Source organism: Impatiens glandulifera, chromosome 5 (genome assembly GCF_907164915.1).
Source record: "Impatiens glandulifera chromosome 5, dImpGla2.1, whole genome shotgun sequence".
NCBI lineage: Eukaryota > Viridiplantae > Streptophyta > Magnoliopsida > Ericales > Balsaminaceae > Impatiens > Impatiens glandulifera.
In genome coordinates, this window is record NC_061866.1 from 1,983,448 (window position 1) to 2,004,831 (window position 21,384).

The 21,384-nt window shown below is 30.7% G+C and overlaps 2 protein-coding genes across 3 annotated transcripts; one reads left to right on the forward strand and one right to left on the reverse strand.

The window, feature by feature from the left end:
• Positions 1 to 1,610: 1,610 nt before the first annotated feature.
• On the forward strand, positions 1,611 to 5,321 carry LOC124938789 (protein NETWORKED 1C-like). 2 transcript variants are annotated; one of them, XM_047479298.1, is made up of 4 exons: positions 1,611 to 1,766; positions 2,051 to 2,179; positions 2,253 to 4,039; positions 4,116 to 5,321. In XM_047479298.1, the coding sequence occupies exons 2-4, from the start codon at positions 2,077 to 2,079 to the stop codon at positions 5,175 to 5,177; spliced, it is 2,952 nt and encodes a 983-aa protein (XP_047335254.1). In that variant the 5' UTR covers positions 1,611 to 1,766; positions 2,051 to 2,076; the 3' UTR covers positions 5,178 to 5,321. The 2 variants fall into 2 exon arrangements, with proteins under 2 accessions (XP_047335254.1, XP_047335255.1); XM_047479299.1 differs by having other exon boundaries at positions 1,611 to 1,761.
• Positions 5,199 to 9,914, reverse strand: LOC124938792 (sulfate transporter 3.1-like). The gene is made up of 11 exons (XM_047479300.1): positions 9,507 to 9,914; positions 8,619 to 8,826; positions 8,176 to 8,347; positions 8,027 to 8,092; positions 7,835 to 7,948; positions 6,956 to 7,072; positions 6,466 to 6,879; positions 6,191 to 6,381; positions 5,714 to 5,799; positions 5,551 to 5,627; positions 5,199 to 5,458 (listed from the first exon to the last, which is right to left on the reverse strand). The coding sequence occupies exons 1-11, from the start codon at positions 9,856 to 9,858 to the stop codon at positions 5,282 to 5,284; spliced, it is 1,974 nt and encodes a 657-aa protein (XP_047335256.1). The 5' UTR covers positions 9,859 to 9,914; the 3' UTR covers positions 5,199 to 5,281.
• Between the last annotated feature and the right edge of the window lie 11,470 nt (positions 9,915 to 21,384).

The window sequence follows — 21,384 nt, forward strand, 5'->3', positions numbered from 1 at the left end:
TTGTGTAAATTAAAAGTTAAAAGTCAATTTGTAATATTATTTCTTAAATTATTTTTAGATCATCGTTTATAATTTGAGAATTTTGACTTTATTTAAATTATTGTTTGAATCATGATTTAAATTATACTATATATTTATTTTCTTTGAAATTCTTTTCTAGATTATGATTTAAAAATATTTTCAAAATTATAATTCAAATTAGTTTTTAAATTATTGTGATATTTATCCCTAACAAATATAAATTTTCTAAATCACGGACCAGGTTAATATGATAATAAACAACCTTGAAAGGAATGACAATACAGATCATATATAATATTCTAGATATATTTGTTTTATTATGGATGTAATTTTATAATGCAGATCATATATATGTAGTTTATTTTCTATTTATGATTAATTTCAAATAAGTATTCAGGCTCAGCTATTAATTTTTATTTATTTTTATAATTTTAAATACAATATATATATATATATATATATTTTAGAAAGTTAACATTACCTTAATGACAATGTGAGAGTTGATTAATTTCATACAAAAACACTTCTCTTTTTTATTTCTTATAGGGTTATAAAAATTATAAACCAATTAAAACTTAAATAAACTATTTTTTCATCCAATAAATATTTTTTAAATAAAAAAAATAACATAAAAAATCCCATTGCTTCATATTTTTAAATTCTTAATTTAATATAATATTTTTTAAAAGAAAAATACTAATAAAATGTACTATATTTGATTCCTACAAAGATATTATTTTTTAATATTATTTAATTCCTAACTAGTCCTGTCATAACCTTTTTTAAGTAAGATACCATTAATAAAAATCGAATTTTAAACTTTTTTTTTTAATTTAGAATTAACCTTCATTAATAATTTACTATCCCACATTAATACCTCCAATTAAGTGAACCTCTTGACCTTTCAATTATTTTAATTGATTAAAATTTATATAAGATAGAAAATTAGATTTCTTTATAATTTAATTTTAATAAAATAACTAGCATCATAAGATAGAGACACTGTTTAAAAACCAATGTAATATGAATATGGCAGTTTTACTAATTTATTTTATAAAATAAAATAAATTTATTAAAAAAATCACATAACTATTACATATTTATATGAAATAAAAAGACAGAGCATGGTCATTTTCAGATAGATTCTTAATCATAATATATATGCATGCTTGTCATGTATATATATTATTAAAAAAATACAGTGATGACCAATAATTGAATTTTGATATGAACATATAAATTGTTTTATTTTAAATTAAAATTTAAAATTAAAACATGAATTAGATAATTGGAATAACGATAATAATGTTTTAAAATATCAAAATGTCACGAGTACAATTTTATTGTCTGAAAATGTTTTGTGAAACTGATAAAGAGTTAGTTTAAGAAACAAAAATACTACCAGTTCAATTTTATCATCGGAAAGCGTTTTAAGTTGAAACGGAAGAACCGAGTAATATATAATATTTCTTTAAAATAACATGTTTAATTAATTTTATTTAATTTCTCCTTATTTTATTTTAGTTTCTTTTCCCGTTGCTAAAACTCTTCTTTCTCAACAGTCCTCTCTGCAACTCTGCTTAAAGACCAAAAAGCATAAAACAATACAGAGAGAGAAAATGGTGGAAAAGTAAAGCTGCAGAATGCAGGAAGGAAGGAATAGCATCCAATACTCATGATCTTTCTCTTATACTTCTTTCATCTCTGAAGAATCAAAGAAGAAGAAGAAGAAATCATCATGTAAGGTATAATTTACCGCTTGTTTTGATCTTAACATCGCTAGAATTCGTCTCAATTTCTTTTTATGGTATTCTCACTCTTCCGCTATAATCGCGCGAGATTTCTCTTGATTATTCACTCTAGTTGTAGTAATAGTAGTAGTTTTCATTAATGTAATCTGATTGACAAATTTCCAACTCATGATTTACAGCATCTTGTGTACAGATTATTGTTCCTATTTCTATTCATGGTAATTTCTTCATCATTCGATAAATTTCCTTCTTCTTCTTCTTCTTCTTCTTTTTACTAGTGTTGAGTTAGGTTTCCAGCATTTCAATGGCAACAATGTCTGACGAAGATTCTAGACGTTTGTATTCATGGTGGTGGGATAGTCATATAAGCCCTAAGAACTCTAAATGGCTACAGGACAATCTTACCGGTACGTTATTATCATTTTCTTCATGGATTTCTTTAACTGTAACAAAATTGTTCATAGATCTTGTGTTTAACAGATATGGATGTGAAAGTGAAAGCTATGATCAAGCTTATTGAGGAAGATGCAGATTCATTTGCTAGAAGAGCTGAGATGTATTACCAGAAGCGTCCTGAGCTTATGAAACTAGTTGAAGAATTCTATAGAGCTTATCGAGCTTTAGCAGAACGATATGACCTAGCTATTCGTCAAGCACATAACATAGCTGCTGCTTTTCCAGACCAACTTCCATTGGTTCTTTCAGAAGAATTCGAAAAACTGAACGAAAAGACCATGTCGAATTCTGAGTTTGAAGGAATGAGAAAGATTGAAAAGGAGATTGAAACATTTAAACAGTCACTTTCCAAGTTAGAAGCTGAAAAGGAGACAGGCCAAGCTCGTTACAACCAGACAATTGAAAGACTGTCGAGGCTAGAATCCAACTTCTCTTCTTCACAAGAGGATTCGAGGGATCTTAACGAAAGAGCTAGTAAAGCTGAAGTAGAACTTCAGATTCTTCGTGAAATTCTCTCCAAATTACAAGATGAAAAGGATGAGAATCTACTGCAGTACCAGCATTGTCTCGAAAGGATATCGAATCTAGCTGAATTGATCTCTCGTTCGAATGAAGAGGCTAGAGACGCAAACAACAGGGCGATTGAATTCGAAACGAAAGTGGTGGGAATGAAACGAGACCTCGTTACTTTAGAATCTGAAAAGGATGCAGCCCTCGTTCAGTATGAGGGTTCTTTGGAGAAGATCGCTGTTCTCGAGTGTAAATTAGTGTTAGCCGAGGATGATGCCAAAAAACTCCACGAAAGAGCTGAAAACGCGGAAAAGGAAGTTGAATTGTTGAAGTTAGCTCTTGCAAACTTAACCCAAGAAGAAGAAAAGGAAGGAACTCATTGGAAAGAAACCGAAAGAGCTCTGCAAACACTAATGGCCCATTTGCAAGACGAGAACAAGAATCTGAAGGAAAGCTTCGAGAGGGAAAGAAGAGAAAAAGTTGCATTCCTTGAGAAAAACTCTGTTCTTGAGAATTTGCTTGTAGAACTAAGTGTAAAGAAAATGGAAGGTTCCTTTCAATCTCTTCAAGAGGAGAAATCAACTCTTCTTGCTGAAAACGCTACTCTAATGACTCAACTTCAGGCATCGAACGATGGAAACGCGTTTCTGCAAAATTCCCTTTCCGATCTATTCGAAAAGCATGAACTGTTAAAGGCTAAACTGGAACAAAAGGAATCCAGTCTTTCAAAGGTTCATATGGAGAGCTTTCAAGCAGTTACTTCAGCACTCGACGACATGCTAAGAAGCACAGGCAGGAAGTTGCAAGAATCAGAAGCTCAAAACTGTCAAAAGGAAATGAAGATTTCTGAAGCAGAATGCAGAATAACTGTCTTGGAGCAGACGGTGGATGATCAGAACAAGAAGCTTCTCGAACTATCTAGAAATAACGACTTCCTTTCTGAAACCAACTCGAAGCTTGAATCTGAACTTCATAGATGCAAGAAAAAGGAAGAAGCTTTATGCTCTAACGTTCAGAAATTCAAAAATGAAAGTAAGCTATGGGAGACTGTTTGCTCATCTTCGTTTGAAGAACTACAAGTGGGATCTATCTCTCAAACTTTCATGCAAGAAAAGATTCGCGAGCTTACTGAAACATGTACCCGTCTAGATTGTGAAGTTACTTCCAAATTTACAGAGACAGCGCTTCTTAAAGAAAGAATAACCATTTTGGAAGATGAAAGTAAAAGATATACTCCGGCCATAGCTTCCTTGAAGGATGCTATAGTTTCCTTGGAAAGTATTACCCTTCAGGGAAAAAAGGTAAATAATCCCCTGTTTTTCTTCCTTCATATTCATGCAAATCGATAAATATTTCTTGTTTACAACTTTCTTTCAGCCATCTGGTTCATGTTCATCGAGAAGCGAAGATCCAAGGGACGATCTTGAAGACCTACAATGGAGGGTTAAAGCAATCCAGGAATCTGTAGTGGAAATGGAAAGCCTTGCATTTCACAAAACCATGGATGCCAATGCCAAACTTGAGGCAGCAATGAGGCAGGTTGGACAGTTGAGTTCGAAAAACGGTTTAAAACAACAAAAACCGATGTTTGTTCCCGTCTCTGATATCTCAACACCCGAAAACGGTCTTCTACTGTCAAAAGACATAATGCTCGATCGCGTATCCAGATGTTCGCCCCGTGGTCTAAGCAAAAAGGAGTACGTCGTGATCGATAGTCAGATGATCGAATCATGGAACACCACTTTCGATCTCAAAGTCGCCTCAAAACCAAACAAGCCATTATTATCCTCCTGCTCCACCAAGAAAAGGGAGGAAGAGCATCCGACGTCGGAAGAATCAACGCTGCTGGATAAGGAACTGTCTAGAAGATTCTCGAGCTCCCGTCGTGAAATACACAAACGGAAGATTCTCGACAGGCTGGATTCAGACGCTCAGAAATTAGGAAATCTCCATATAACAGTAGAGGATTTGAAGAGAAAAATGGAGACAATGACAGACAAGAACAGCCAAAAGATACTACAAGCCACTAATTCAGAATGGGAGATGTTGAAAGAACAGATTGAAGAAGCAGAGGCAGCAGTTTTAATGTTTCTCGATCAAAACAGCAATATGATGGAAGTTATAGAACAGAGATACTCCTTCTCGAGCGAAGGTGGGAAATCTAGCGTTGATCAGAGCAAGGATATAAGGAGAACACGAATCCCAGAAAGATCGAGAAAATTATCAGAGAAAATTGGGCAGCTTCAGTTAGAAGTGCAGAAACTACAGTTCATTCTGCTTAAACTCGACGAAAGAAGGGAGAACCGAGGAGGAAAAACAAGGATGATGGAGGTGAAGAGAAGGGTTCTTCTTAAGGATTATCTCGGCGGAAGAACCTCGACTAGCCAGAAGAAGAAGACGTCGTTCTGTGCATGCGTCCAGCCACCAACTAGAGGTTAAGGTATTAAGTTTTTAAGTTCTTCTCCATTTTCATTACTGGGAAAGTTATTAAACATGAAAATGGATAGCTTGTTATTTCCATAAACAAAATCAGATTATTATCGTTAAACAATGTTATCATTTTCAGTCGCCTTTTTAGCTTTCGACGAATGAAGCATGAAATTACAAGCCCTCGCGGCTTCTCCAACCGTAAGATAAATCCATTCATGTCCCAATGAGTCTATAAACTTAGCCTTGTTCAGCTTCTTCATCACCTCCCCTCCTGGATTGGCTAGCACAAGCTGCCATTATTATTCACAAATATTCATCAATAAATATAACTAACACTTTTTCAGCTCTTTATCAATAGAAAAAAATCATAATTTCTACTTACCTGGATGCCTCTTCTATCTGTTGTCTTCTTTAGCTCCTCAAACATGCTAATCCCACTTGTATCAATATTACCCACAGCTGCAATTCCCGAAAAACCGAATATTAAACAGGATTTTTTTACTCGAGAAATTAGAAGAACAAAAAACTAGTGTTAAGATTTTTACCGCCCATGTTGAGTATAACGTATTGTAAGCTAGTTTCACCCGAGGATTGAATCTTGTCTTCCTCCTCATTGATCCATCTCGATAACCTAGAAAACAAGATTCACGTTGTCAATATGTTTGTTCGACCGTGGATAAATTTATTTGAAAACATTTTTTTTTGGTAAATACTTCATTTAGACCAGTATTAAAGTAAAAAGTGTGAGTTATTTTGTTTTCATTTTGTATGAAAGATGTGATTGAAATTGATGAAATATTTTTAGGTAAAAATTGGACCAAAATAGTGATTTTTTGATCAACTTTTTCTATCAAAATGATTGGTTTTGTTAAAAAAATTTTAACAAAATGGAACTTTTTTAAAAGAAAATAAGGATTCTCTATAGATCATAATTCAAATCTATTTGAGAAACCGTCAATAGGTTCTTTTTATCTCGTTTGAAAACAAAGTTAGATAGTTTTTCCTCTTTATTTTTTCAATACCTTTCTCGTAGATAGCTTGAATTTGCGAAATAAATAGGAGCATCGATTTGAAGTATGAGAACTCCCGGAACACTATTGACTTCGGGATACTGATCGACGCTCCGATAAATCATAGAATCAGGAACATTGCCCAATACCATTGTTCTCGGCCTTGCAATAAACAATATTACTCTAAGAACAGACAAACCGACCTGCAAACAATAATCAATTACTCAAGTCAATTTAATTCAATCATTCGAGTTAAAAAAACAATAATGATTTTCCTTAGTTCGTACCGCGATAACAAGTCCCAATTCAACGCTACCAAAGACCACTCCTACATACGCGGCCATGCATACGAGGAAATCAAACTTATCAACATGCCAAAGGTGGATAGCGGCTTCATAATCGATTAAACCGAGCATGGCAGATATAATAATGGACGAGAGAACCACGAGAGGTGTGTAGTGAAAAAGAGGAGTTAAAAAGAGAAGAGTGATCATAACCGCAATAGCCATGACAATGTTGGAAACCGCGGTTTTGCAACCAGCGTTAAAGTTAACAGCCGACCTTGAAAAAGGACCGGTTGTAAGGTAACAAGAAGTGCATGAACCAACAATATTCATCATACCAAAAGCTATCATTTCTTTGTTACCATCAATATGGTAATTTTTAAACATTGCAAAACTTCTTCCCACAGCAATTCCTTCCTGTAAAAAGTTAAAAAAATATTATTTACTTTTTTTTTTACTATTTTTTTTAAAGTAGTAATAAAGTGGGCCTTACTGCAAGAGCAATTACACCCGTGACAATGCCCGTTTTGATGGCGGTGGGAAGATAGGGTGATCCGAATGAGAGATCCATTATTGACGGTGGATTTATCCCCTTCTTTAGTTGTCCTATCTGAAAAAACATTATTATTATTATTAATACTACAAACTCATTTCTTTTTAATTAAGGTGTTTTTAATTATAATCAAACTTAATATTTAGCTAATTATTTAGGTTAACCCATATAACAGAAACGTGAAAAATTTAATTCTCACCTTCCTAAATTAAAAAATAAACATATATTATATTAGAAGATAACTAAAATTTATAGAAACACCTTTGTATATGAGATCATTTTCAAACCAAACTAAGAGAAGTTGATCAAGACCTTTTTTTTTTTTAATATTTTCAAATTGTTCAATAACTTGTTTTATAATATATTAATTTTAAATAATATCATTAAATATTAAATTTATTAATTAATTTTTTTTATTTTTTTATAAAATTTTAATGGTTAAAAACATAAAATGATGAAGATGGGACCCACAAGTCCACAACAAGTCAAAGAACTGGTCTTTCTACTGTGAGGTAAGAGGATAAGGATTCTGATTCGCATTTGATCTGATCAAATCATATCTGTTGTGCGTAAATCACGGCCGTCCATTCTCACCTTCATTATTATCACAAAACTTCACCCAAAAAAAATAATATATTCCCCTTATATAGTAATTAATAACCTTTTCCATCCATCCCTAAATTATATGATTCATTATCTGTCTAATTATATTTGTTACTCAAAATTTAATTATCTTAAATATAATTTTGATAAAAAATTTACAGTTTAAATTATTCTACTTTATAAGTAAAAAAAAAGTGAGATTGAGAGTTAATTTACCACTTGAACACCATGTTTTTCGGCGTGGGTGAAATAAACAAGAAGGCTCCCAAAAATAACCGATGTTAATGGCGCCATAGCCGATATCCAGAAAAGATTCGGCTTCTTTTTGCTCTACATTTTGATTAAATTACAAAGCTAGATTAATATATATGAAATCATATCGATCTATTTGATTAAATTTTCACTTACAAGGCATCTTGCTAAGAGTAAATAGAATAAGAAGCAAAATCCAAGAACCGCGCTTTCCCATCGCCACTATAAATAATTAATCCACAATAAGACATATATATATTTACTTATTGCGTTAATTAATTATAAGTTATAGAAAAAAAAATAACCTGATGAGTTTGGGTGAAGACTGAGCGCATAACCGAGACGAGATCGGTGGCGTGAGTGAAATGGTCCAAACCTAATATGCCTTTCAATTGCTGTAGACACACCACGGTCGCGGCTCCTCCCATGAACCCCACTATTGTCGCGTGTGACAAGAAATCTACTATAAATCCTAGCCTACATCAAATATATATGTTTTAAATTAAATGATTTGATAATTTAAAAAAAGTAGGATGAAAAAGTTGTCAAATAATTCAAGTCCAAAAGCTTTTTTAAATCAAATTCCTATCACTTAAAAAATAATTTAATTTTCATTACTTTTTAAACTAAGGACATATGTTAATAGTTCACGTTATCAACTCATTTTAGTTTGTCTTCTTCTTGATTATATTATTATTGTTATAATTAATTTCTCTGGTTATAAATCTTCTCTATGATTAGAAAAGACCTTAAGATTCCGAGTCCGGCTTGTAAGAGTCCGGCAAAGAAAGTGGCCGTGAAAGCCAGATGAAGATAAAGCTTCGGGTTCTCGCTCGCATTCACTGCTCCTCCGAGCATTGATGCGGTTAGAAGAGAAGCCACCGCTACCGTTCCAACCGCTAAATCTCTCGAACTTCCCATCATTGCGTATATTAAAGGTGGCACAAAACTCGAATCTAAAAATTATCATCAAAAGACCCAAATCACAAATTATAATTGCGGTAATGTAATGAAATGAATTTATTTAGAACATATCTATACACAATTTATTTTAAAATCAATTAAACTATTTTCTTTTATAAATAATTTTGAGTACCAACTAATCAAATATATATATATACAATGGAGTGATTAATTTTTCAAAAAAAAAATAATTAATCAACTTTAAAAAACTAAGAATTTATTTGAATTATTTAAATAATTCAAAATCTCAAATCACTCAATAGCATCTCATTTTTTTTTCATTCATCTATATCACTTTATTTAATAATTAAAATAAAAAAATATTTGTTATTTTAAATTATTATTTTTTATTTTATTTATATATAACAATATCTATTTTTATCTATAAATAATTATCAACTTCTCAAAATCATCCACTATCTTTATATTTTTTCACTCTAAATTATATAAATAATTCCAATCTAAACAAGCTAAGATTTTATAAAAAAAAAAAAAAAAAAAAATTCAGGTTGGGTAAGCGGTCGTAGGATGTCGGTCTATTAACGTTGGAAACCATCCCACATATGATATAATTGTGATGACGTCATGTGACCGGAGTGTTTTTTTTTTTTTTTTAATTTAAAAAAAATGTAATATTATAGATAAATGATTGAAAAAGTATGATTGTACTTACAGAGGCCAAGAATGGGAGGTAGGTTAGCAAGTTTGGCGTAGCTGATGCCCTGAGGGATGGCGAGACTGGCGATGGTGATTCCGGCGATGAGGTCAGCTTTAAGGAATTCCAGAGTGTAACGTGGGCCCCACTCAAGTATGGGCAGTACGTATTGTAAACCCAATACGAACCTTCTAGATCCCGGCTGTCCTTTAAACTGCCGGAGTGGATCGTCGGGGAAGAAGGTCTCTTTAAGAGTGTTCTTCAGCGATTTCACAAACGCCTGTGGCGGCGGCATCGCCACTTTGTGCGTTCCATCTGCTGCTTTCATTGATGATGATGTGTACATGTGATCATCATCTGCGTTACCCATTTGTGTTATTGTTAATTTGTAGGTAGAGAGAAAGATCGAGGTTCAAAGCTAAGCTTGAGGATAATTATGGGTATGTAATGGGGATTGAATTTTATAGGGAAAGATGATCATGAGTGATGATGAGGAGTAGGGGATCATGAATTGCGGTTAGGTTTGTACTGGTATGTTCGATCCAATGTGGGTTTGCCACGTAGTAGATGTATCATATTATGTTAAGTAGCTACCCGAGTCGATCAGACCCTCTATTTCTCAGTTTTAGAGCTTATTTTATCTTGATTTTTGTTGGGTTTTTTAGGTAAATACTTTGTTATAATTGTTTTAAAAAAACTAGTTTTTTAAGTTTTAACGATAATTTTATCCTTTAATAAAAGAATTAAGTAAAAGTATTTTGATATTTTAGTGAATGAAATGAGTAATTTATCCTTTAATAAAAAAATGAAGTAAAGAATATTTTGATATTTTAGTGAATGAAATGAGTGAGGTGAAAGTATATAAAATACTGGATTTTGATTAAAAATTGTAAAAGAATCCAATATCAAACCAACACTATAGTTGCTAGAATTATTGTTTGGGTCAACTTTTTTTTGTCACGAGAAAATAAATTATTTCAATAAAATAGTGTGTAATCATACCAACAATCCCATGACAAGGACTTGTTTGATGTTGTTTTTAAGAGTTTGTTCGGATTGGGTTATTTGAATAAAGGGAGAAAAAAAGAACGATGTTGGATAATTTTGAGAATTTAATGATTATTTTTGGTAAAAATATTTAAAAAGTATTTATATGTATAAATAAAATAAAATTAATAATTTTTTAAAAAAAAATAATATTTTAGTTAATAATTTGAGTGATGTGATAAATAAAAATGGAGTGAAATGATGTTTATTTAGTTGGAGTTATTAAAATAATTCACACGGAACAAGGCTTGAGTTTTAAGAAAATATTATTGTAAGTTAATTGAGTATTTAATTGGTTGAATTATTGTAAAAAAAACGAAATATTTTATAAAAAAAGAAATTTAATTAATAAATTAAGTAATTTAATAGTTAAAAATAGATATGATGAGATATATAAATTTTGAATAAAAAATTCTAAAAGTTGTTTAATTTGGGATTATTTAAATAAATTTTGGTTTATTTAAAAAATTATTGAGCGGTGGTGATTTGGAATATATACTTTTTGATAAAAACACTTCAGAAATTAATATATAATGATAAACATTTTTGAAAAAATAAAATATATGATATTTAATTAATAAATTGAATTATATGATTAATAAAATATTAAATAAAATTATGTTAATTTATGGTTGGATTAAAAAAAAAAGACCTAATCAAAAGTCAAGGCTAAAAGCTTCAACTTTTTTGACTTGTATTATTTAAAAAAAAAAATTAGTTATTTCGTCCAGGATTAATATAAATTCTTGGCTAAAAGGTAGAATAATGTATTTAATATTTTAAAAGAAAAATAGAATTTGTTAATTTGAATATTTATTATATTATACATAAGTTATGTGGTTGGTTGTGAGTGTCACACCTAAAAGAAGTCACTATATTAAGCAGCGTTAATTAATAAAGAATGATTAAGGCTAACCACCGGATCAAATTGCTAATAGCACGGAAAATATTGAAGCAAATAAGGGTAAGTTGAGGATTTAGAAAGACACTATAATTGTTGTATTATGTAACATTACTTTTATTTAATATTTTATCAGAATTATTGTAACATTGCTGTCAACTATACAAATATTAACCCATTCATTACATTGGACATCACTATCTAATGGTAAAATTTCAATATAAAGTTAATGTGTCATTTAGTTTGAGATACGATGAAATTGAACTCGTAACTAACTTAGTTTCTTAAGTCGAGTTTTATCACTAGACTATTTTGGTGGAATCATATTAATAATAATACCAATAAAGAATAATCATAATAAACATAAAATTTCCAACATGGGACATCAAAATCTACCTAATTTCACACAAAGAATTCATGATCTTATTTGTATTTCAACTCTCCCGGTTAGGACTTTAGGAATAACCCACATGACACTTTGTTCTTATCACTGCGTCAGACTCTAATACCACTTGTAATGTTCCGAACTCGGGTACTGTTACCCGTGAGGAAATATATTATAAATACCTTCGAAAAAATCATCGAGCGAACACAATCCAAATTCAAAAGGTATCTATCAATATATCTATAATTTATAAACCTCATTCTTATAAATAAATGTGATTTTCATATATGGAACATCACATAATTTATACTATTGTTATAACCTTGAACACTGATCAAATTTTTTTCTTCAGTTTAGAAAGCTATACCAACTTTTATTTTAATTTAATTAGTGGATTTTAGTAAGAATTTTCTTCAGTTTAGAAAGCTATACCAACTTTTATTTTAATTTAATTAGTGGATTTTAGTAAGAATTGAAGTTTAGAACATCTCTTTTTACTTTTGTTATTTTAGTAAGTGAAAACGTATTAGTTTTTATTTTAAAAAAGAATATATATAATAAAGTCACATGTTTGGTGAGATTTTATAAATCAAATTATGTTATTTGGCAAGAGAAGGTAGTGTAGAGTAAAAAATGAATTTGAAAATTAGCATTAAAGTTGGTTAAGTAATAATAAATTAGGAATAAGATGGTTAGAAATGACTCCATTATTGGACTTTTGATTACTTTTTGTCACAGGCTAAAATAATAGAAAGGGACAGAATTTAGAGGGAGATTCATTGTCCATCCCAATCCCATCCATAATAGAATCATTTACCACCAGAATCCATTATATATTTTATTTTTAGAATTTATTTAATTAAGAAATAACTCCAAAATTCCCTTCAACTTTTTAGCAATTATGCATGTTTATCATAAACTTATTGTTTTGTTTTTAAATCAATATTTATTCTCCTAAATAGAGCTACTAAATTCATCCCCAACCATAGTCTTTCCTTTCATTTAAAATATTTTTAATAATAATTAAACTCAAGACATTTAATTTCTAAGATGAGATTTTATAAGAGATAAAACTCACATTACTAACTTCATGTATTTTATATCGTGGACAAAATGTACATTACGATTATCATTCTTATTCATGGTCACGAGAAATGAGATTTCATTTTCGATAGGATTGAAACTCTATTGACAAACTTAGAAAATTGCTTCATCCCGACTAATTTAATATCTCGAAAAGCTCATCTACATAGGAAACTAACTACCCTCTTCATGATTTTCATAGTGAATGATGGATTTGTTAGCAGAAGGGGAATGAAGAGTAGCTTGAGAAAGTTTAGTGTAGAAAGTTTTATAAATAAAGTTAGTGGAAGAAAATGGGCAAGATTTGAAAGTTGATGGGCAAGTTTAGGAATATTTAGGTCCTTTTATGGTGTGTGAATTGTCATGAAATTATTAAGAAAGTTGGGAAAGGCACTAGAAGTGGATCAGTCTGCTCAAGGGCCCACTTGGAGACCACACGTATATCTTGATGACGTCATCCCTAACTTACGAATTGTTAATTAATGCAATATTATTATATGGAATACTATCATTAAATATCATAAATTGGAAGTACTAGAGATTTCTAGAGGCCCAATGTAAAAAAATATTTATTAATCAGTTGAGAGAGTTGAGACAATCATAACTTAATACAAAACTGGTGACCCAAACTCTCACTAAAGTTAACTATTTGAGAATAATATTGAAACTCTATGATTCTATAAAAAGTTAATGAGTTCACCGCAAATGAAATAAATGTATCGATCGATCGCGACCACTTAGTATCATACAATTTATTTAGGCAAATGGTTCACTAGAAGATCACCGTGATATGAACTCATTGACATAATAATAAGGGTGAGAAAAATTACCGATATTAAAAGTATATCGAAAATACCGTACCGTAATATATCGAAAATATCGACTTTTAAGGTATACCGAAAAAAATGTAAAGTATAATACCGATACCGTAATTATTGGTACGGTAAAAGTATGAGATTTTTAAAATTTTGGTATATCGAGATATACCGAAATACCAAAATAATATTTAAAAATTAATATATATATATATATATAATACTTATAAGGAAATAATTAAATAGATTTGAAATTAATTTAATTATAAAAATATAATTTTTGAATAATATCAAAATATAATTATACTAAAATATTATTCCATATATGCAATCTCTACCTTACCGATGTGATTGATTTTTTTTTTAAAATTAATATATTTTTTAGGTATCAAAGGTATAATACTGATACCGTACCGAAAATAAGGCATACCGAAATTAAGGTAAGGTAAATGTATGAATTTTTTGTATACTAAAATTAAGGTATATCGAAACAAGGTATACCGAAATCAAGGTAAGGTAAATGTATGCATTTTTTGCATACCGAAATTTTAGGTAAAGTATAAGGTATGGATAAAATATTAAGGTATACCGTACTGACCCACCCCTACATAATACAATCGAGCTCGCAGTTTTAATCCAAACTTTTTAACAACCGAAGATTATCTTAATCATATTACTCACTTAATATCAATAATATTCCAAAATAGATTTTAAATTGCAGTAACTCCTTTGCAGTGTTAAAACAAATGAGGTGTTAACTCTACCTCCTCGCATTTTTCATTTATTTATTAAGATTTTTTAATGCAAGATGTTCCATCCAAAGAAAAAAATCTTAAAAAAATAATTTAGAAACCACAACTTCTCCTATAAGAATCATGCTGCCAAAAGAATCATGCTGCATGCATGACACAATCTCCATATATAAAGTATATGAATGACCAACATTAGTAATTCATATATGAACAACGTAAAAATAATATGAAGAATGACTCACACCTTATGTTACATCAATAACAACACTCTTTAATTTAAGATTATCTCTATTAAAAAAGTACTTTTCAAAAATCTATTCATTTTATGCGTACCATTCACAATTCACAATTTCATTAATTATCAATACCCTTTGTTGAGGTCAAAAAGAAAGGAAAGTTATTCGGTTTCTGGTTTCATAGTTCTGTATCTAGTTTAATACTATATTTTATTTTGTGTCTTGTGGCTTTTTCTTATATTCAATGCAGGGCCGGTTCTATGGTAAGCCCGGCAAGCCCTCGTGTTAGGGCAGCCCACTCCTCAGGTCAGCTCGGTTCTAGGGTAAGTCCGGCAAGCCCTCGGGATAGGGCAGACCACTCCTCAGGTCAGCACATTTATTTCAAATAGTAAGATGTTTAGTCAAATCTATTATATTTTTAAATATAAAATATTTTAGCTTAGTGATTTAAGTTTTTTAATCTGGTTATGAGTTCAAATCTCACCAAAAATCAATTTTGTATCAACTTTTTAAACTATACCTAAGGCAACAAAAAAATATCAACATTTTTTTCTAACGGGGCTGACCTTGATTCATTGTAGGTTTTTCTTATTTTCATTCTATTATTTTGGATTCTCAAACGTCCATTCTTCATTTTAATGCATGGGACATTTAATTTTTTTTTTATAGCCATGGTGCAGCATCTAATCTAAACTATGCAAAGAAGTTTAATAACTAATAGAACACAAGATATAGAAAGTTAAAACCAAAATTAAAAAAAAAAAAAAGATATGGACAACAAATATATATTACAGAAGAAAAGAAAATCAGTTTCAAATTAAAATCCTTCGAAGGCTAAAATTAACTTGAAGATCTAAATTATCAATAAACATCTCGGATGTGTTGAAGAACCTGAACCCGATGAACCTTGATTGGGTCCAAATATTCATTTTATTCAAAAGAATAATAATTTGAAATTGAGAATGTTGTAACATTTGTATATATAATTAATGTATATTGTTGCTTGAGAGAATCAAAAACATCTCGTGATTAAGTGTCCTTATAAAAATACCACTTGATTAATTGCGAATGATTAATTAATTATAATATGAACATAATCTAAACCCTATCTAGAATTCCAATGATAAGAATCAAAGTATCATGCACAAAATTTCAAATTCATTCTGACATAGACTTTGGATGCTGCTAGCTATTATAGATTATATTATTATTCAAACAAGAGACAAATTAAGTCTGGTGTATATACTAGCTAATTACACCTAACTTCAAAACATATCTTAATTTATTCTCAATGCCGACCAACCAAAACAATTGATTGGTCTCAAACTAACACCTCTCAATCATAAAAGTAAACAATCCATCACATCAAATTTCAATCATTGCAAAACCCGCATACACAGATGTCATTGCTTATTCATACATAGATAGCTATCGACATAAATGAAGCTCGGCCAAAAAAGAATGAAGAAAGTCAAACCGTAACAAGATAGAAAAATAGAAGTCACATAGCGCGTCGATTATGGAATCAAAACAAAAAATCAAAGACAAAATCAGAAAATGTATTCAGTTTCACGTGAAGTTGGGCTCTTTCGAGAATTTCAATATTCTTAATTAATGCTTGATTTTAGATTATAATTAGTTTGAACGTTTGAAGCTGGTCACAACTATGGAAGACATACATTTCTGCAGCTTAAAAAACTAGTGACGCAGTTTACCGGCATATTAAACGCCGCTAAAATTCTATCGGCACAAAACAGATGAAAAGGCCTGTTGGTAAATCTAGCGACGCAAATAAGCGTCGGTATGTGGAATTTATGCGCCTATAATAGTATTTATGAGTAATTAAATAACAATCAAAACAATCATATGGGGAAATGAGAAAATGTACTTACATTAGGTATAAACATTTAATATTAGTTATTAAATGATTTCCAAATCTTTATCTATTAACTACGTGTATATATATAGCTAGCATATTTTATAAAAAAAAAACATTCTACAAAATTTCCTTATCACTCTTTAAGTTACACCTAAAATTAGGCCGTAGACATTTTAAATTTTCTTTATCAAATATATAATTTAATTAATATTATCAAAATTTATTGAAAGTTATAAATTCAAATTTTAACTATAATATTTATAAAAAAAAAGATATATTTACTATTATTTGTGTAATGAAATTAATGTCATTGACGGGGCTGAGGAGATTCGTGAACTCTCCGCAGAGGAGGTTAGTTCTCGGATTCATATTGTTAATAAGTTGTTCGATATGTGTAAAGAGAAAAATATTGAGGCACTCCAGCGAAGTAGAGCTACATGGTTAAAAGTCAGAAATAAAAACACCAATTTTTTTTTATGTGATCTCTAACATACAAGCAATAAATAATGTGATTAATTTGATCTCAATTGATGAGAAAATTCATGATAGTGAATCCGAAATTTCTACAAGTATTGTCAAATTTTATAAGAATTTGTTTAAGGAGCCATTTAAGGTCAAACCTAAATTGAATGGTATTACTTTTTATTCAATTAATTTAGCACAAAAATATATGTTAGAGACTTAGTTTTCATTGGAAGAAGTTGAGAAGACCATTAAGAGATGCAAAAATGATAAAGTGCTGAGATGCGACGGGTTTATTTTGGCTTTTTTTAAGAAGACGTTGCCTTTTGATGGTAATTATGGAAACAATTTGATCGTTTTTCATCATTTGATAAGAGTTTAAACTCTACTTTGATATGTCTTATTCGTAAAGCTTTAGAGACTATTGATATGAAGAACTTTAGGCCTATTAATTAGTCTTGTTTCATATTTTTATAAGATTGTCGCAAAATATTTGACCAACAGTTTGAGAAAGATATTAATGACGGTCATATTTAATAATCAAAGGTCGTCAAATATATGATGTCATATTATTAGCCAATGAGTACATTGACTCAACTAATTCAAGAGGTGACAAATGTGATTTTGTCAAGTTAAACATCAAAAAAAAATTATGATCACGTAAATTGAGAATTTTTTATTTATGTAATGGACAAAATGAGAATGGTGCGAAATGGATTGAGTGAATTAGATTTTGTCTCTTAACGATTAAGTTTTTTGTCATTGTTAATGGTAGTTCTCTGGATTTTTTCGAGAGTTCTTATGGAATTAGATAGAGTGATCCACAAATGTCATGTAACACAACAACAATCATCATTTTTAATATACGTGAACCTTTTAAAAATTAAATAAATTAACTTTACTAATTCTAAAAACTTATTTTATTCATCTAATTCTATAGAACGAAAAATAAGTAAATTAAGTCATCGACCAAGCTTAACGAAATTAAGAATACTTGTATTAAAATAATTGTAAGCAATTTTTTTTTAATTTATAACTTTCAATAACTCAAATAATTGAAGATCAAACAAGCTCATAATAACATTTTGTGGATAGAATAATTTTAAGTGAAACGTGGGGTCGATTTCATGGAATTTTCCTATCTATTCTATCTGGATGTTTTTTTAAATTTATTTTTGTAGGTTCAATCATTTAAGTAAGTTGGCTTAAAAATTAAGCTAAAACAATTGACTTCTACAGGGAATGTTTGGTTTTTCTTTAGTTAAAATATTAATTATTTAAATTATTTTATAATAAAGTGATTTGAATTAATTTAGATAACAACGTTCCCTTATTCAAACAAAGCTTATAATGTTTATGTCAAATACGCGGCGTCAATATAAAAAGGAAATAAATATAAAGTAGGTAATTATTAATTATGGGTAGTAGATAAAAAAGTAAAAACCAACTTAAACAAAAAAAAAAAAAAAAAAATCCAAAAAGGGATGAAAGGTAGATGTCAAAAGCTATTTATTTGAGTTATTTAGATAAATAAAAAAAATTAAGCAGATGTATTTGATAGAATAGAATTGATTGATGAAATGTTAAAATTTTAGATTAATATTTGAATATATCAAAAGAGTACGATGGATTTGAATTATTTTAATAACTCAAACAAAATTAAATATTATTTTATTCTCTTTTATCTATTAAATTATTTAATTAATTAATTAAAATACTAAAATATTATATATTTTAAAAAATTATTATTTTTTATTTTATTTATATATATCAATAACCTTTAAATTTTTTATTAAAAAATAATTATTTATTCTTTAAAATTATAATCAATCATTATTTTTTTTTCTTTCATTTTTATTTTTAGATTATTCTAATTAGGTTAGTGTGACGTCTTATTCAATGTATTTTTGTCTAGTGACCGAGACTATACGTGTATAGTGGGCATTGACTTTTTAATTACTATGTTTGGGTGTACGTCACTATTTTAGATGACGTGTGATTTTAAAGAACCTACATTATATAGCTCAAGCTTATTTGATTCTTAAATATATTCTAACAAATATCAAGATGTAAATGATGATATGAGAAGTTTAGCTTATTACATTTTGAAATGTAGACGGTTATTTTTGGCACAATTAGAATCCCACATCGGAAGATGATGGGAGTGAAAGAAGTTTCTTAGTATATAAAAGAAACTATATTCACAATTAGCAGAAATCCCACATCGGAAGATGATGGAAGTTGGGGAAGTTTCTTAGTGTATAAAAGAAACTCTCCCCTCTTTGGTTTATAGCACCCAAATTTGTATCTCTTCTTCCTTATTAATTGATAGCCTTAGTGCTCGGAGACGTAGGCAACATTTTGGCCGAACTCTGTTATCAAATTCTGTTAGTGTGTTCATTCTTTTGTTTTCTTCTTTTGTGGTTCTGTCAGGGGTTTTCCCCAACAAGTGGTATCAGAGCCGAAGGTTCGTCCTTGGCATGGTGGAGTCTTCAAAAGGGGCGTCAACTCCTTCGTCATCCTGGACGAGGACACCGATGTCGAATTTGAAGTTTGCGGTGGAGATCTTTGATGGAACTGGGCATTTCGGCATGTGGCAAGGTGAGGTCCTAGACTGTCTTTTTCAGCAGGGTTTAGATGATGCTATTGAGGTCGGAAAGCCAGATGGTATAGAAGAAAAAGAGTGGAGTATCATGAATCGGTTGGCGTGCGGAACAATTCGGTCGTGCCTGTCCAGAGAGCAGAAGTATGCTGTGAAGAATGAAGCTTCTGCACAGAAACTGTGGCAAGCATTGGAGGACAAGTTTCTGAAGAAGAGTGGTCAGAATAAGCTCCTTATGAAGAAGCGACTGTTCCGGTTTGAATACCAATCAGGTACTACGATGAATGAGCATATAACTAAGTTTAATGAATTGGTAGCAGATTTGTTAAACCTTGACGTTAGGTTTGAAGATGAAGATCTTGTGTTGATGTTGCTATCGTCCCTTCCTGATGAATTTGAACACTTAGAAACAACGTTACTTCATGGGAAGGGAAATGTTTCTCTTGATGCTGTAAGTTCTGCTTTATATAGTCATGAATTGAGAAAGCAGGATAAAAGGAAAAGCAAAGTAGGGACAGCAGATGAAGCATTGATGGTCAGGGGCCGTCAGCAGAGCAAATCAAAAGGGAAAGGAAGAAGATCTGAAAGTAGAGTTGCCAAAGATGAATGTGCTTTCTGTCGTGAGAAAGGACATTGGAAGATTAACTGCCCAAAGTTGAAGAAGAAAGAGAAAGATTCTGAAGATGCGAATGTTGCAGAAAACAAAGGTGATGCAGATTCAGAATACTTTTTATCGATGTCACACACAACATCACATCCTGATGCGTGGATATTGGACTCAGCCTGCACTTATCATATGACACCAGTTCGAAAGTGGTTCTTTGACTTTAAGGAGCTAGATGGTGGAGTTGTTTACATGGGAGATGCTAATACATGTAAAATAAAGGGGATAGGTTCAATCAAGCTGAGGAATGAAGACGGATCCATCAGAATTATTAGAGATGTTCGGTACATACCGAATATGAAAAAGAATCTCATTTCTTTGGGGGCCTTGGAGTCGAAAGGCTTACATGTGAAATTGGAAAATGGAGTTCTTAGGGTAATATCTGGAGCGCTAGTGATGTTAAAAGCTATCAGGAAGAGTAATAATTTGTATTATTATCAAGGTAGTACAGTTAATGGGACATCATGTGTATCAACTTCCGGGAGCAGTAAGGAGTTAGAGGCAACAAAGCTATGGCATATGCGATTGGGGCACGCTAGTGAGAAATCTATGCAAACTCTTGTCAAGCAAGGATTATTGAAAGGTACAAAAGTTTGTAAGTTAGATTTTTGTGAACATTGTATTCTGGGAAAACAAAGGCGAGTAAAATTTGGCACTGCTATGCATAATACCAAGGGTATTTTGGATTATGTGCACTCAGATGTCTGGGGACCTGCCAAGACTCCTTCTCTTGGAGGTAGACATTATTTTGTTACTTTTATTGATGATTTTTCCAGAAGAGTTTGGGTGTTTACTATGAAGAACAAAGGTGAAGTGTTTGAGATTTTTCTTAAATGGAAAACTCAAGTTGAAGACGAGACAGGAAGAAAGATCAAAGTTCTCCGGACTGATAACGGTGGAGAATACAAGAATGATCCATTCCAGAAGTTATGTCAAGAGTGTGGCATAGTTCGACACTTCACAGTTAGAAAAACACCACAGCAGAATGGAGTATCGGAACGTATGAACAGGACATTGGTGGAGAAAGTTCGATGTATGTTGTCTAATGCTGGGTTAGACAGGAAATTTTG